This window comes from Bos indicus, chromosome 5 (genome assembly GCF_029378745.1).
Source record: "Bos indicus isolate NIAB-ARS_2022 breed Sahiwal x Tharparkar chromosome 5, NIAB-ARS_B.indTharparkar_mat_pri_1.0, whole genome shotgun sequence".
Taxonomy (NCBI): domain Eukaryota; kingdom Metazoa; phylum Chordata; class Mammalia; order Artiodactyla; family Bovidae; genus Bos; species Bos indicus.
Window position 1 is genome coordinate 107,962,387 of NC_091764.1, and position 15,763 is coordinate 107,978,149.

The 15,763-nt window shown below is 57.8% G+C and overlaps 2 protein-coding genes across 4 annotated transcripts in view; one reads left to right on the plus strand and one right to left on the minus strand.

Moving 5' to 3' along the window:
- Nucleotides 1-5,382, plus strand: part of B4GALNT3 (beta-1,4-N-acetyl-galactosaminyltransferase 3) — a 97,764-nt gene extending 92,382 nt beyond the window's left edge. For both annotated transcript variants that reach the window (XM_070790324.1, XM_070790325.1), the window contains exons 16-20: nucleotides 95-248; nucleotides 460-532; nucleotides 890-1,043; nucleotides 1,642-1,768; nucleotides 3,329-5,382. In XM_070790324.1, the coding sequence (XP_070646425.1) occupies nucleotides 95-248; nucleotides 460-532; nucleotides 890-1,043; nucleotides 1,642-1,768; nucleotides 3,329-3,437 (617 nt within the window). In that variant the 3' untranslated portion in view covers nucleotides 3,438-5,382. The remainder of the gene's footprint in view (nucleotides 1-94; nucleotides 249-459; nucleotides 533-889; nucleotides 1,044-1,641; nucleotides 1,769-3,328) is intronic.
- Nucleotides 5,383-6,348: 966 nt separating this feature from the next.
- The window catches only part of NINJ2 (ninjurin 2), a 72,309-nt gene continuing 62,894 nt past the window's right edge, over nucleotides 6,349-15,763 (minus strand). Inside the window, exons 2-4 of one of the 2 annotated variants that reach the window (XM_019961708.2) lie at nucleotides 7,876-8,014; nucleotides 7,142-7,317; nucleotides 6,349-6,715 (exon numbers count right to left, since the gene is read on the minus strand). In XM_019961708.2, coding sequence (XP_019817267.2) covers nucleotides 7,160-7,317; nucleotides 7,876-8,014 — 297 coding nt within the window. In that variant the 3' untranslated portion in view covers nucleotides 6,349-6,715; nucleotides 7,142-7,159. Of the gene's footprint in view, nucleotides 6,716-7,141; nucleotides 7,318-7,782; nucleotides 8,015-15,763 lie in introns of both variants that reach the window. The other variant, XM_019961706.2, reaches the window with a different exon arrangement.

Genomic DNA, 15,763 nt, shown 5'->3' on the forward strand with positions numbered 1-15,763 from the left:
AAGGTCCAATGGGACTCCTGACCACGCAGGACCTGGGAGTAAAGAGGCGCTCCTTTGCATTACTCTGCTTCTTTCTCCCCACCCTGCTGGGCAGTGAAGAACCAGGCACGCTGGGTGCAGCAATTCATCAGAGACATGGAGACCCTGTCCCAGGTCACCAGTGACCCGCACTTCAACATCATCATCACTGACTATAGCAGCGAGGACATGGACATCGAGACGGCCCTGAAACAGTCCAAGCTGCGGAGGTGAGGGTGTTCCCGGCGGGGCGCAGCCTGAGCAGCCTCTTCCTGAAGTCCCATCGGTGCCCTGATTCTCAGTCTAGCTCTTTCCAGAGGATTCACCCACCCAGAGTCCCATCCCAGGAGCCTGCATCACCTCTGTGCTGCCTGCTGGCTTCCTCCTGGGACCATCACAGCTGGGTCCTGAGGCTCAACCTCTCTTTTGCTCTCCCCGCAGCTACCAGTACATGAAGCTAAGTGGGAATTTTGAACGCTCGGCTGGACTCCAGGCTGGTGTGGATCTGGTGAAGGTAAGTGGCCTGAGAGGGGCCTGGGAGATGACAAAGGCTGGTGAAGAGACCCTCAGATGGCCAGCTCCTCAGAGAGGAAGCCGCAAGACACACGGTCCTCTCTGCTACTCTGCAGGGCCAGGGCCAGGGTGGGAGCGTTTGTCCGGAGTCCCCAGCATCCATGAAGACAGTCAGGGTTGCCTCTCTGATCACGAGAATTGTGCCCCAATGCCCAGGGCCGTGGAAATCCATCCAGCACTTTGTTTCACGCAAGCTTGTCGGTCACTGAAATGGGAGAGAGCCAGAGGATGGTCCTAGAGTGTCCTGGGCTCCTCACCCTGGTCTAGGGGGACTGCTGACGCCCCCATCTGTCCCCAGGACCCGCACAGCATCATCTTCCTCTGCGACCTCCACATCCACTTCCCAGCTGGCATCATCGACACCATCCGGAAGCACTGCGTGGAGGGCAAGATGGCTTTTGCCCCCATGGTCATGAGGCTGCACTGCGGGGCCACCCCCCAGTGGCCTGAGGGTGAGCCTGCCCTGGGCTCGGGAGGGTGGGAAAGACCTCTGTGCCTTGGTGCTTAACCCGGAGCTGGAGACAGTCCTGTCTCCGGCGGCAGCACCCCCTCTCCATCTCTTCCCCCTCCCCATCTCCACTCACCTGGCAGCCCTGCTCACCTGGGCAGACCATGAAGTGGCCCAGGGCTGAGCTGACGGCAGCGACAGCAGCAGCAGCAAGGCTGAACACTTCCTGGGTTTTCCCCTTCATTTGTTCGTCAGACATTTACCAAGCACTTACTATGTGCCAGACTGTGTGCCCACTCAGGATGCAGAGAAGAGAGGTTTCCTGCCTGGAAAGGGAGCCGGGCATGGCTGCACCCTCGGGGGCTGCTGTTGTCATAGCCTCCTGGGAGCCTGTCACCAGCCCTTGGTCCCTCCCTGGAGGACTGCTGCCTTCTCTGGACCGGGAAACTTAGCTCAGAGGGCTTTCCCCACAAACAGGAAAAGGGCTCATTCAGATGAGAGTCTTGCGCCTCCCAGTAAAGGGTCTAGGGGTGCAACCCTGGAGCCCCCTCGGTCCACCTCCTGGCCCAGGTTCAGTTCCCCCGGGGCTTGTCTGTCTGCAGGCTACTGGGAGGTGAACGGATTCGGGCTGCTAGGCATCTACAAGTCAGACCTGGACAGGATCGGCGGCATGAACACCAAGGAGTTCCGAGACCGCTGGGGCGGAGAGGACTGGGAGCTGCTGGACAGGTGACTGGGGAGGGGCCTATGGGAGGAGCCTGGGGCAGGGGCGGGGCTAGAGCCCCCCAGGTCCAGCCCCCTTGGCCCCACTGGCCTGGATTCCTTTCCTCGCTGAGACTGAACTATTGGAGGGGATCCTGCCTCTGCCTGTGTGGCAGGGCAGGCGTGGAGGGTGCTTGGCAGACAGTTAGGGAAGGGCACAGACTCTGAGCTGCAAGGGTGTGAATGGTAATGTTGTCCGCTGGGCACCCCCTTGCTCACCTGGGAGAACATGGCTGGGGAGAAGGCTGGAGTTTTGGGGGGTTTATGAGAGAGTCAACACAGGGTCAGCATAAGAGCCAGCGTGGACCGTTGAAAGCATTGAGTATCCAGGAGGCTCTGGGTCCCTGGAGCCCCGGGAGAAGGCAGTTTTGCAGAGGAGGACAGGCTGGCGGGATGCAGGGAGAGGGCGTTTCAGGGCGTGTGTGTGGGTGGTGAGGAACCAGGAGGCTTAGTCTGAGATTCCACCTCAAAATTCCTCAGGAAATTTGCCACCAAGGGGAGGAGGGGGAAAATGGATGACACCTTGAGATTTGAGCTTTAGGAGTGAGGGTGAAGGAGAGAGAGGAGGAGAATCCAAGAGAGAAAGGATGTAATTGCTGAAGCAGCGTCCAGAGGAGGTAGACGGGGCAAGGTCAGGGGCCCAGGGGGAGGGGACCCTGACGAGGAAGACACTCTTCTCCCTGAGAGACCGGACACCTCCTCACCACCTAGTCACTGGGCACCTGACTGGGTAGGCGATGGACATCCTCCACCCCCTTCTTAGTGGACATCCTCCACTCCCCAGACTCTGGGAGGGACGTGTGGTCATCTCTCTTTTCCAGGTGAGAAAACTAAGCCTTGAGGAGAAGTTAACAACTTGCCCTAAATCTCTCAGCTATGACTGTCTTGAAAACCCGATCTGAAAACTTGAAAATCGGATCTGTTTGATTTTTCCCTAGAGGGCAGTCAGGCAGGCAGGAAAGAAGGTGACAATATTAAGAGAATTTAAGGTGCAAACGAGGGCCCATGAGGGAGCTTGTGTTAGATAACACAGCTCCCGTAAAGCTCCATGGTCAGACCCCAAAGCGGAGAGAAGCCTGGTGTTACCTCCACCCCTGGGGGAAGGCAGACCTCCACAGTTCTGCCTCCTGTGAGGCCCAGGGAGTAAGAAACTGCTCCAAATTCCAGTTATTTCCACCTGCTGGGAGCACAGGCCTCCCAGCGGGAAGAGGGTGGGAGCTGGGACAAGGTCTGCTTCCTGACTCCCCCTCCCTCCATCAGACAGGGTGGAGGGACCCCTGCTGGCCGACCTCCAGGTGTGGTGAGCACTTGTACCCTTCTTCACTGGTCCTCACCACATCCACCACTGTATCCATTTATCCTTTCTAGGGAGAGAGGCTCTGAGACACGGCCCAGGCCATTTGGCTCTCTGCCCAACCCCTGCCCCATGGGACGCGGCCAGGGCCTGGTGGGGTCGTGGCAGGCGGGCTGGCCCTCTCCCCACTTCCCTCGGTGCTTCTGTGGCTCATCCCACCCTCCTCCCCCCAGGATCCTCCAAGCTGGCCTGGAAGTGGAGCGTCTCTCCCTCCGAAACTTCTTCCATTACTTCCATTCCAAGCGGGGCATGTGGAACCGCCGCCAGATGAAGATGCCTTAACCCCGGCATTAGGGGGCACCTGCTGGACCGATGGCTTCTGGCACCTGGACCACAGTGGCCCGGCCAGTGCCCGCTCACTGCCGGAGCGGAAAGGGAGGGGAGCAGGGGCCATGGTGGGCCCAAGCAGCCTCCGAGTCGGTACCCCCTGCCCCAGCAGCCGTCCTCCACCTCTGGGCCTCTGGGGCCAGGAGACGAGACAGAGATGGCAGAGTTCTCAGGAAGGGCAGCGGGACCAGGTCAAGGGAGGCAAGCCCAGCCTGGCCACACCACACTGATGGGAGGTGCCTTCCAGTGCCCACCCGGGGCTCCTAGCGGGGCAGTGACCATGGACTGGAAGCTTTTCTATTGGATGAATTTTACTGGGGTTTTACTTTTTTTTTTTTAACAGAAAACCAAAACCACACATGTCCAGACCCAGCATAGACTGTGAGGGGGTGGAGTTGTACATTTATAGGAAGGGCACTCCCTCCCTGCATACCTCAGACCCACGGGTACGTCCCTGGGCCCTGGACCGGGCAACTGGGGAGCTGGCCCCACGTGGAGCCATTAGTAGTTGCCCCGTGGGTCCTTGCCTCTGGGACACATACACCTTCCAGGTAGCCGACCGACAGCTGGCCGCCGATCAGGGCATTAACCTCACCCTCCAGCCGCACTGTCTCCAGACTGACTGGAAGCACAGAGTGGACCAACTCCTCCCAGTGCCTCAGGGGGTTGGGGGCCAGGGAACCTACTGGGGTGGTGGGCTCCTGGCTCCCCGGTGCAGGGCGGACGTGCATCACAGGCGAGGGAGGGTGGGGGGATGGCAGGGAGAGAAGACCCCTTCTGTCCCAGCCACCTGTGAGCTGGGCCTTGGGGACCACATGAAGCAGCGCGGGGAGAGGGGGAGGGGAGGGGTGAGGTCCAAGGGGAGGGATGAAAGGGAAGCGGGAAGCCTGAGTCCTCACAGCCCAGCCCCCTCCTGCCGCCCCGCAGGGAGGAAGAGGAGAAAGACCCTCTGAACTGGGGAACGGGGCCCCAGGGGGGAAGGTCTGGGGAGGTGAGGCGAGGATGTCGTTCTGTCCACAGAGCGGGAGCAGGACTGAAAAGTGAAGCCGTTTCAGGGAGCACAGCCCTCGGCCTCTGGGGCCTGGGGCACCCTTTCTGTCACCTAGATCGCATCGCACACTTCTCTTGCACTAATGGTCCCAGGCGCCTCTAGACTGGGGATGTTTCTACTGCTGCTGCCTTCTGCACTGCTCTAACTCACCACCGCTGCCCTGGACGTGCGGCCTCGCAAACCCCAGCATTTGCGAGGAAGGGCCCAGAGCAGGTGCAGCGGGGCCCGGGAGGCCAGTCCGCTGGGCCAGGCTCGGTGTCGTGATGGAGTCCAGGTCTCGGTGTGTGGAACTGCAGGGTCTGCCCGGTGGGCCCCGCGGTCAGCCAGAGCACAAATTTGGCCTGCGGGAGAATGGAGCCCGGCGAGAACCTTCTGGAGGTTGACGAGAACCCCTGCCTCCCGCCTAAGAAATCGTGAAGGACACAGACTTTTCGGTTAATAGATTGTGGCTTGTGGATGCTCGATCTGCCCTCAGGCTATGGCCTTTTATGGTCCTGGCTCACATGCTGTGCCTTCAGGGAAGGACTGTAGGGAGTAGATGAGAGCCGCAGCTGCCTGGGTGGCCAGGTTTCTTTCTGGGGCTACTTTTATCCCTGGGCGTTGCCCAGCAAGGCCTGAGTCCACCCAGATGGTCCTCCTGCTTCACTCCTCCTGAGGACAGATGTCTGCCCAGCCTCCCCTCCCCGGCCTGCCACCCCCCTGCCCCAGCCAGTGCCTTGCATTCTGCGTTTGTTACCTCCACACCGTCTGCCTTAATGGAGGGGGCCTGGCACGGCCCCTACTCGGTAGGGAAATGTGTAGGGTGCGGGGAGGGAAAGCGTTAAATACAGCAAAGTCTCAGAAAACAAAGTGCCCTCGTGTTTTCCTATTGCCCATCAGGGTGGGAGAGGGCTGGGCAGAGGGCCCAGGCTCACGTGGCCATCTCTAAGCTCTGAGGCCTCCAGTGGACATGCCAGGGACTCTCCGTATCGCCCTTCATCACCTGTATGTGTGTGTGTGTGGTGGGGGGGCAGGCAGCCTTCCCTGCGGTGTGGTTTACTCAGGAGGGGGACCACGAGGTTCCTGTCTGAGGAATATTTCCTGTGCAGTAGATTCATGCAGGTTGGAGCTTTCAGTTGAGAAAGGCTGATGGACACAGGAAGGTCGGGTGAGGAGCTGAGGTGTGGCTTATTCTAAGAGAGCGGACAATCGAAAAGCATCTGTGTTTAAGCTGGGCATGCCCTGTTGATGCGTTACAGTACAAAGGTACCATCCTGGTCATATCTGATCTAGGCAGAGATTGAAATTAGTTTGTATTCCTTAAGCACATGCCCAAGAGAGGGTGCTTCTGTGAAAGCTGCGGCGGCCAATTTGTTAGTCGTTCAGTCATGTCCAACTCTTTGCAACCCCATGGACTGTAGCCTGCCAGGCTCCTCTGTCCATGGGATTCTCCAGGTAAGAGTACTGGAGTGGGTTGCCATGCCCTTCTCCAGGGGATCTTCCTGACCCAGGGATAGAACCTGGTCCCCTGCATTGCAGGCAGATTCTTTACTGTCTGAGCCACCAGGGAAGCCCAGAGGCAGCCAATTGGAGCTTCTCAAAAAGCATCCAGAGGAGACTGGTCTGCTGCTAATGCAGCAGATGGTAATTACCCTAGGCACTGAGCAGGGAAACCTGACTCAGAGCAGAACCCACAGGAGAGGGAGTGACTTAAAAGCCTTTTCCCCTCCAGGCTTGGGGTTGCTCCTTTGAGCCATTTCCAGGACACAGATGGAGACAGCTGCCCGCCCGGGTGCTTGAGCCTTCACAATTGAAGACACAAAGATTGACTCATGGTGGATCTGCAGAAAGCTTTATGGAGAGAAATCATTCCATCCTATAGAAAAGAGAAAACAAGCTGGGGCAGAGGGAAGGAACAGGGTGGGGTCAGAAGCAGAGTCCTTAAGCTGGGCAGACCCAGCTTTCCATAGGCATGCCTGAGGCCCAGGAAACAGGTGGGTGGTACTCGAGTCCGAGCTCAGGACTCCAGGCCCAGATGACCCCGCTTAAGCTGGGAGAAGAGCCCATCTTTGTTCCAGCACCGAGGGTAGGAAGCAGGGGTGTCTATACTGCCCTCTGAGTCTAGGAGCTCTCCCCGAAGCTGTATGCTGTGCCCTTCAGCCTCGCAGATCAAGGGGGAGAGAAGCAGTTCCAGGCCCAGCACCTGTAGGGGAAGCAAAGAGATGAAGAGAAGGGCAGGCCAGGCCAGACCAGCGCCTCGGGCCCAAGTGTCACACAATCGACCTGGTGCCTTCCCAGGGTGCAACTGCGGGTTCAGATCCAAACCTGAAGCAGGGCCTGAGGCTCTGTGCTGCCAGCTGGCTCCCCATGGTCCTGGACTCTGTCAAGGAGAACACCCGCATCTCCCTCTTCCCCCACTAACCGCAGCCTCCACCCTCCCAGGCTGCAGAGAAGCTCAGCCTAGGAGGAGAGAGCAGAGGACTTTGGTGAGTCTCAGCCCATGCTCTGCTCCATGACCTCATCCCTGCCCCAGGTCTACATTCTTCCCCTTCTGCCTGGCGAGCATCTCTCTCAGCCCAAACCCACAGAGGTGAGAAGGGCCACCTGTGCACCTCCCATCTTCCCTCACCTGGGCTCCAGGTCTTGTTCAGAGAGGGGTCCCAGCAGCCAGGAGCCCAATCCTATGTGCCCCGAAGGCTGTGATGAAGATGTTGATCATGACAGTGATAAAGATCAAGGCGGTGGCTGCGTTGTTGAGCTGGTTGAGTCGCCACTGCTTTTCCACCTCATTAAGGTTCAGTAGAGCTGTGGAGAAGAGGGAGAAGCAAATGATGGCCTGGGGGTGGGGAGATGACAGCCTGGAGCTTCCCCCACCACAGCCCCTCAGAGATCAGGAGTTGGTGGCCATTGTGCTGCAATGCCTTCTCCCTCACTGACCATGAGGGGTGTTCACGTGGTACTCAATAGAGCCAATTTTGGAAACTTACACTGGGTCTTCTCAGAGTGGGGAATGCACGCTCTAAGGAATGCTGCTACGAGTTAGTGAGCATGGTCACTTAGCAGGTATTGTACTGGCTACTAGATGGGATGCTAGGAGGTAGGTCAGGGTGCCTGCCTGCACTGTGTGGTTGTTACTTGGGCACTTGAAGGTGCACAGGGCTAACAGCAGGTTAGTGTAAGACTGTGCAAACGCACGGTGTGACAGGGAGGCATTCGGGACTTTTCTTCCCACCGACCCCCCGAGGCCAGCTCCAGGCCCGGGCTCCTCACCCATGACCACGAGGAGGATTCCGATGACCACCTGCAGGATCAGAGAGATGCTAAGGAGGGTGACGAGGGCGAAGTAGTTATAGGAGGACGGACCCCGATCTAGCACCGCTTTCAGCTGCACAGCGTTGGACATGAAGAGCGCCATGTCCAGCAAGCTCTCCGCCAGGCTCTTCTTGGTGGCATAACGGTTCAGGTTGACGAGCGGGCTGCTCCCTGGGCTGGGGCTCCCAGGCTGTTGGGGACAAAATACAGGCTTACCCGGGAGGCTCCAGAAGGGAAGCGGTTGAGAGGCTGGGAAGGGGTGTGCTAAGTCGCTTCAGTTGTGTCTGACTCTTTGTGACCCCATGGACCTAAGCCCCCCAGGATCCTCTGTCCATGGGATTGTCCAGGCAAGAATACTGGAATGGGTTGCTAATCCCTTCTCTAGGGGATCTTCTCAACCCAGGGATCGAACCTGAGTCTTCTGCATTGGCAGGTGGGTTCTTTACCACCTCTGTTTTCCCCTGAGAGGAGAGCATTGCAGAAGACAGGATGAGGAGTTCTGAGGCTGAGTGGACAAGGAAAAGGCCTCTCTCCTCCCAGAACGATGTGGGCCCCAAGGCGGGGTGCAGAGCGCCACAGATGGAACAGGAACTGCGCACTCTTGGGTTCTGCTCCAACTTGACCTCGTGGGGACCCCTGCAGCCACAGCCTTGCTCGGGCACACACACCCCAGCTGTCACACCCAGCCCATTATACACACGTCTGTGAACATGCATGTATGTACACAGGAGTACAGGCCGGTCAAAAGAATTCATTTGTTTGTTATTACTTTTTAGCTAGAATTTATTGATGCATAATTTACATTTGATTTGCTTTTGAAACATTAAGATGAAGTTTTACTCTCAAGAAGCCACTTACTCTAAAAGAGAGGGTCACAAGCAGGGCTGTGGGGGCAGGGGGCAAACGGAATGCTGCAGGCAACCTGCAGTCTCTCGAAAGAACTGGGCGCGTTTTGAGGCGATTCATTTAGGATGGCGCTGGATATGGATGCACAGCCTAAAGAGGGCCCAGAGCCGGGGAGACATGTTGAAAGGTTCTGGTCCCGCAAGGCACCGTTGCCCCGTGTCCACGTGGTGGCGCTCGAGTCCGAAGGAGCAGCTTGGGCAGCTGGGGTGTGGGCGCTGGGGGGTGGGGTACAGTTTGGTGTTTCTCCCTGAGGAATCCACTGACAAGGCAGGGTTGGTGTGAAACCTGGCCTCACAAAGGCTAGGATGGGAGCCTGTTCCCAGGTCTGCTTCGGCTGACCTAAAACCCACCAAAGGTGTGAAACAGGGGTTGAAATGACCCAGTGCTGACTTGGGTGGGCCAGTCACCCTGCAAGGTGGGGACTGTGGTTAGAGGACAGACGGCTGAGAGACTCGGGGAGGCGGTGCCTAGCAAGGAGTCCCCATAACAGTCGTGTCTGACTCTCTGCGACCCCATGTACCAGGCTTCTCCACCCGTGGGATTTTCCAGGCAAGAGTACTGGAGTGGGTTGCCATTTTCTTCTCCAGGGGATCGTCCCGACCCAGGGATTGAACCCAGGTCTCCCGCATTGCCGGCAGATGCTTTACCCTCTGAGCCCCTGGGGAATCCCCAAAAGCAGGGGAAGGGTTTTCTTAAATTCTTCTGGACGATTTAGGTGCAGCCTTGCCCTGAGGCAGAGGGATGACTGAAATGACTAGAGGGGGCCCTCCCTATGGCCTGAGGATCCGATTGGATGAACCCCCGAATCCTGATGGATGCCCCTCTTTTGTTCACAGCCAGGAGCCCAGGAGCGACCCCCTCCCACCCTAGCCGCCCGCCCGGCCCCGCCAGAAGTGCGGCCGGTGGGCGGGGACGGCCGCAGGGCGCGCGCCTGCCTCGGGCGCTGGGCCTTTAATAAGGCCGGGCGTCCGGGAACAAAGGCCCGGCCTGCGCGCACCGGCCTGAGTCACTTCAGTTCCTCTGCCCGTGCCCGCGCCCTCCCCACCCGGCCCGGCCCCTCCTTGCCCCTCCTGCGCCCAGGGGTCTGAGGAGCCGGCGCGGTGGGCGCGGGCCGCAGATGGCCCTTGTAGTTGTCCGGCTCCTCTGGGCGGGGGCCGGGGCCTAGACGCCCCACCGCCCGCGCCCCGCACCCCCCCCCCCACCCCCGGCTCTGGGCCTCCCACTTTGGGCCTCAGTTTCCACACCCACAAACGGGGGGTTAATGCCATTCGAGAGGCGTCCGAGTGAGACGGAAAGAGATCTCCGAGCCTCGTTTTTCCCATCTGAGGTCGGTCTCACAGGGACCCCTGGCCCTCAGCGTCTGTCTCAGCCCCCCTCCGCCCTCACTGTTCCTCCAGGACAGCGGGGGGCGCGGGGGGGCCCAGACCCCAGGGTCCTCCTTAGAGATGCGCGGCCCCCAGCCTGCCCACCGCGCCGGCTGAGCACCCAGGCCGGCTCTGCTGACACGAAGTTGGGGCCCGGCGTTCTGGGCGGCAAGGCCACGTGGGTGGGGAGAGCGGGGGTGGCTGACCCCGCAGACCCCGCCCCGGGCCGCGGGCGCCCCACGCCGCCGGGCACAGCCGGGCACGCGCTCTTCCTCGCCCTGCCCTCGGTCCGTTTCAGACTGCACTGTCCCCAGCCCGCTTGCCAAGTCCAGCTCCCCAGGCTGGTGTGGGTTCCAACCCTTGAAACCGTGGACTGCGCTCCATTGTTCCGCCAGACGGTTATTTATCCCTTCATCCTTGCTGGCCTGTACTTTTGTTTCTTGAGGAAACTTGGGTTGGATAGGGAAGGAATGCCTTTTTGAGCAGAAAAGTAAACACAGTTTTGCAGTTGTTTATTGTCCCATTTGAAAAGACCCTGATGCTGGGTGGGCTTCCCTCATAGCTCAGTTGGTAAACAATCTGCCTGCAATTCAGGAGACCTGGGGTCGATTCCTGGGTTGGGAAGATCTCCTGGAGAAGGAAATGGCAACCTACTCCAGTATTCTTGCCTAGAGAATCCCATGGACAGAGGAGCCTGGCAGGCTACAGTCCATGGGTCGTAAGAGTCCGACACGACTTAGCAACTAAACCACCACCATCACTGATGCTGGGAAAGATTGAAGGTTGAAGAAGTGGAGGACAGAGGATGAGATGGATGGATGGCGTCACCAACTCGATGGACATGAGTTTGAGTAAACTCCAGGAGGTGGTGATGGACAGGGAGGCCTGGCGTGCTGCAGTCCATGGGGTCGCAAAGACTCAGACACGACTGAGGGAGTGAACTGAACTGAACTTATAGACAGTAAGGTCGGTGGGGGCCACCCGCTTCAAGAGATCGTTCTGCCCTTTCTTGGAAACGAGGTTACAGGGGTGTTCTCCCAAGGGGGTAAGTAACTGTCCTACCAAAAAGCCATGGGATGCCCTTCTCAGAGAGTTTAGGACCTGGAGCCCGCCCACTGGATGCAGGAGTGGGGGCCCTGAGAGGAGGAGAAGGCCTGGTGGGAAGGCCAGGAGAGGAGGATTTGTGACAGCTGGTGGGAACCACAGGAGGCAGGCCAGGTCCAAATCCCGCTTCTGTGACAAGCTCGGTATTCCCATCACCCAGCTCCCTTTCTCATCTGCGAGATGAGGGAGGCAGGATAGATGATTTCTTATGTCCCTTCCAAGCCAGGGTGGTCTAGGTGCGGGGGAGTCCCTCCTCTGAGTGGAGTCTCAGGGGCCGGGGATATACCCTCTAAGAAGCAGAGTCCAGGTGGCTGGGCACCAGGCCAGCGTCAGAGGCCCTGAGTCACTCACCCTAGGCAGCTCCAGGGCAGGGGTGACCCTCCATTGAGTCAGTCAGCCCTGAGAAAAGCCACATGGCAGTTTCCCTGTGGATCAGCTATAACACAGGGCGTCAGACACAACAGGCCCAGAGGAGCCATGGGCTGTTGGCCCCGTGTTGGCCTCAAGATGCCCGACTACCCAGAAAAGCCACCTGGCAGGAGATGGCAAAGAGCCAGGCTGGTTTCAAAAAGGGGAAAGGCGGATCCTAGCCCAGGAAGAGCGATTCGTTCAGGTGTGTGGATTGGGGCGACCTACTATGCCAACTCACCTTTAAGGAGGTGCTGTAAGGCAAGTGCAGAGAAGAAGAGAGCAAACCCGGCAGTCAGGCAAGAAAAGAGAAAATTATTAGAGGGAAAAGACAGGGTGACTGACTCTTAAGGAGAACCAGCGTCCTCCCTTTCTGACAGAGTCCTTCTTATACCCCACCAATGAGAAGTTCTCCAAAGGGACGGTCACGTAGCTGGAGGTCTGGAATCTGGTGGTCTCGCAGCTTTGAGAAGATAGGCACAGTGAGATAACAGGGTGCCATTTGGGCAATTTGGTCAGTCTCAAGGATCACTGTGATTTCCTCTTTGTTTGCAAGGTCGACATAATGAGCCATCTTAACAATGAGCCCCCATGCAGACCCTATCACCTGTGAGCTCTCAGCCTCTGTCAGGGTTAAGTGTGAAAAGGTGCCTGGGTCTGTCCTACTATGGGCTTGCACAGTAGGTCCCGGCAGTGGGGATGACAACAGTTTCCTCTTACAGATTACAGACCTTGTGCCTGACTCGGCTAAACACAGGACATGAGTCATCTTATCCAGTCCTCACACAGTCCCATGAAGTTGGTCAGGGCACCCTTAGGGGTCAGGGCACCCTTAGGTTGGTTGGTCGGTCAGTCGCTCAGTCGTGTCTGACTCTTTGCGACCCTGTGGACTGTAGCCTGCCAGGCTCCTTTGTCCCTGGGATTCTCCAGACTAGAATACTGGAGTAGATTGCCATTTCCTTCTTCAGGGTATCTTCCCGACCCAGGGATCAAACCTGTGATTACTGTAGTTGACAAGAATGGAGGCTCTCCGAGAGCCTGGGTAACCTGTTCAAGGTTTGGCAACACAGATTTTATGCCAGTTCTCTATTTGCCAGAGCCTGTAATTGTGACTCCTACACTTCAGCCTCCCAGAAGATAGACTCCCAGCCTCCAAGGAGTTTAGGATCTAAAGATAGACTCATGTGGCTGCAGATGAAAGAAGACCGAATGTACACTTGCTCAGGGGAGGAATAACACCCCTCCTGGGGCGACACTTGCCTTGGGCTCCTCTGGTCACAGCAGGCTGTGCCTTGAGCCCCTGCAGAAAGGGCCCAACACCCATAATCAAAAGGCTAGAGTTCACACTGCTAAGAGGTGACCCAGGAGGGGTTGGAGAGAATAGGGTTGACAGAGAAAGTTTCATCTGGATGTTTTGGGTTTTGACCCCTCTGAGTGTTTGAACTATCATAAAACAACAACAACAAAAATTAAAACACAGTATGCAAGACTTCTCTGGTGGTACAGTGGATAAGAATCTGCGTGCCAACGCAAGGGACAAGGGTTCCATCCCAGATCTGGAAGATTCCACCTGCTTTGGAGCAACTGAAGCCCGTGGGCCACAACTCTTGAAGCCTGAGTGCCTAGAGCCTGTGCTCCACAACGAGAGAAGCCACCGCAACAGAGTAGCCCCCTGCTCAATGCAACTGGAGACCTAGCACAACCAAAAGTAAATACAGTATTTTTAGAAAAAGAAGTATGGACCCCAGGAGGCCAATGATTAATATAAAGCAGAATTTATAATTCTGTCTCACCTGGGACCCAGCTTCTCCGTGTGTAAAATGAGAATAATAGACCCTGATTCGGAGAAGGCGATGGCACCCCACTCCGGTACTCTTGCCTGGAAAATCCCATGGACGGAGGAGCCTGGTAGGCTGCAGTCCATGGGGTCGCGAAGAGTCAGACACGACTGAGTGAATTCACTTTCACTTTTCACTTTCATGCATTGGAGAAGGCAATGGCAACCCACTCCAGTGTTCTTGCCTGGAGAATCCCAGGGACTGGAGAGCCTGGTGGGCTGCTGTGTACGGGGTCGCACAGAGTCGGACACGACTGAAGCGACTTAGCAGTAGCAGCAGCAGCAGGCCCTGGTTAGCTCAGAGGGCTGTTGAAAAGATCAATGAGATAATGTGGGTGAATGTGCTTTGAAGACTGAAGCCTTAGAGCAAGGAGGAGATGAGAGGGAAGTCCCTCCCACACAGGCCCACACTCCCACCTGTGGGCGGAGAGGCATCTGAGTGGAGGATTCTGACATGGCCTGGCCCCGCCCACACTTCAAAATTCCCCTTTGTCATCTCAGCAGCCCCTCACACCCATCTTTGAAATGGTTCCACACCCAAGGTGGGCTTCCCAGGTGGCCCCAGGGGTAAAGAACCCACCTGCCAATGCAGGAGATGTAAGAGACGTGGGTTCGATCCCTGGGTGGGGAAGATCCCTTGGTGGAGGGCATGGCAACCCACTCCAGTATCTTTGCTAAAGCCCATGGACAGAGGAGCCTGGCGGGCTACAGCCCATGAGGCCACTAGGGTCGCCAAGAGTCAGAACACTAAACACTCATACACACCCATCCCAGCCCATCCCATTGGAAACCTTTCTCTTCACCTGCCGGGGAGCCTCTTTCAGGGAGGGAGATTCTCAGACAAGCCCACCTACCGTGGGTTCCCTGCTGTGCAGACCCGATTCCCCCACGCCCACCCCCTGCCTGGCTGGCTCCCACCTCCCTCTCCAGCCTGTGCCGAGACTCACCCTCCCTCCTGGGCCACACCACATGACTCACCGTTCCTGAACACACCCCACCCTTCCGCCAGCTCTACTCCCTCCAGGGCTGAAGGCCTTTCTTCCCCGTGGCCCCCCACCCCCAGGTCAGCCCTCCCTTCTTAGACCCTCCTCTCCAGGAGGCCCCTCCAGTGCCTGCTTTCCTAGGGGGAATGCATCTTCCGTGTTCCTGGGTCCCCTTGGTGGCTTGCCCACATTAAAGGCACAGTAAATGATGACAGCATTGAATTTTTTTATATGAAGGGTTTACTTCAAGGAGTTTTTCCAGAAAAGGCTAAAAAAGAAGGGATCTCTGAGGGTGGGGTTGCAGACCCAAGAACTGCTGGGTGAGGGGCGTGGTACTTGGACAGTGAATATCAAACTGAAACCCCTGGCCCAGGGGTAGCCCTTTCTCCCGGTCTCAGGGAACCAGTGACTCAGGCTGGCCGCTGCCACTGGTCTTCAGGCCAAAGCCCGCAAAGGCCCAGAGCCCCGAGGCCTGTGTCTGGGGCCGGCACTCAGCCTGCCGTCTTGCTGTGCCAAGCGCAATGGGTCTCGCCCTTAAAAGTCAACAGTCTCTAATCCACCGCGGGTGGGGTGTCCGCGGGCTGTTCCCGTAATAACACCCAACTGGTCCAGGAGTCTCCTCTCAGGCCGGGGGCGCAGCCTTGCGAGGCGCCAGCCACCCCCCCAGATGCCCGCGGGCCTTGCCGCCGGCACTCCGGACTCGGCTCGGAGACCGTCCCGGGAGGGTGTGCAGCGCCTCCTCGTCCGCCAGGGGGCGGCAGCGCACCGCGCGGCTGGGCCGGAGCGCCGCTGATCCCGCTGAGGTGAGGTGACTTTCTCTCTGACAAAAGGGGGTTAGAGGGACTTCCTAACACTTCAGTGGGTACGGCTCGGAGTTCCCAATGCAGGGGACCCGGGTTCGATCCTTGGCCGTGGGGCTAGATCTCACGTGCTGCAACTCAGACCCAGTGCAGCCAAATTACTCCCCCACTCTCCAAACCCCAACCCCCACCAGGGTTCTGTGTGGATTTGCCACACAGAAACTGCCAAAGAAATGGAGCAGGAGTTCTTTCCGAATAAACACATTGCTCTGGGGCTTTGAGACCCACCCGGCACTTTGCTCCCGGCTTTGGGGTTCTTGGCAGCATTCCCCAAGCCCTCCTGACCCACCTCTGCTCATGGTAACCCCACCCCATCCTTCCAGGACCAACACGCTGGCCAGAATTTAAACAATGATAACCGAATACTGAGAATACCATATACCAGGCTGACCCCCATGAAGTGGGTTTTTCTCTTTTTTTTGGCCACACCAAGCGACTTGCAGGCTCTTAGTTCCCTGACCAGGGATTGGATTTGGG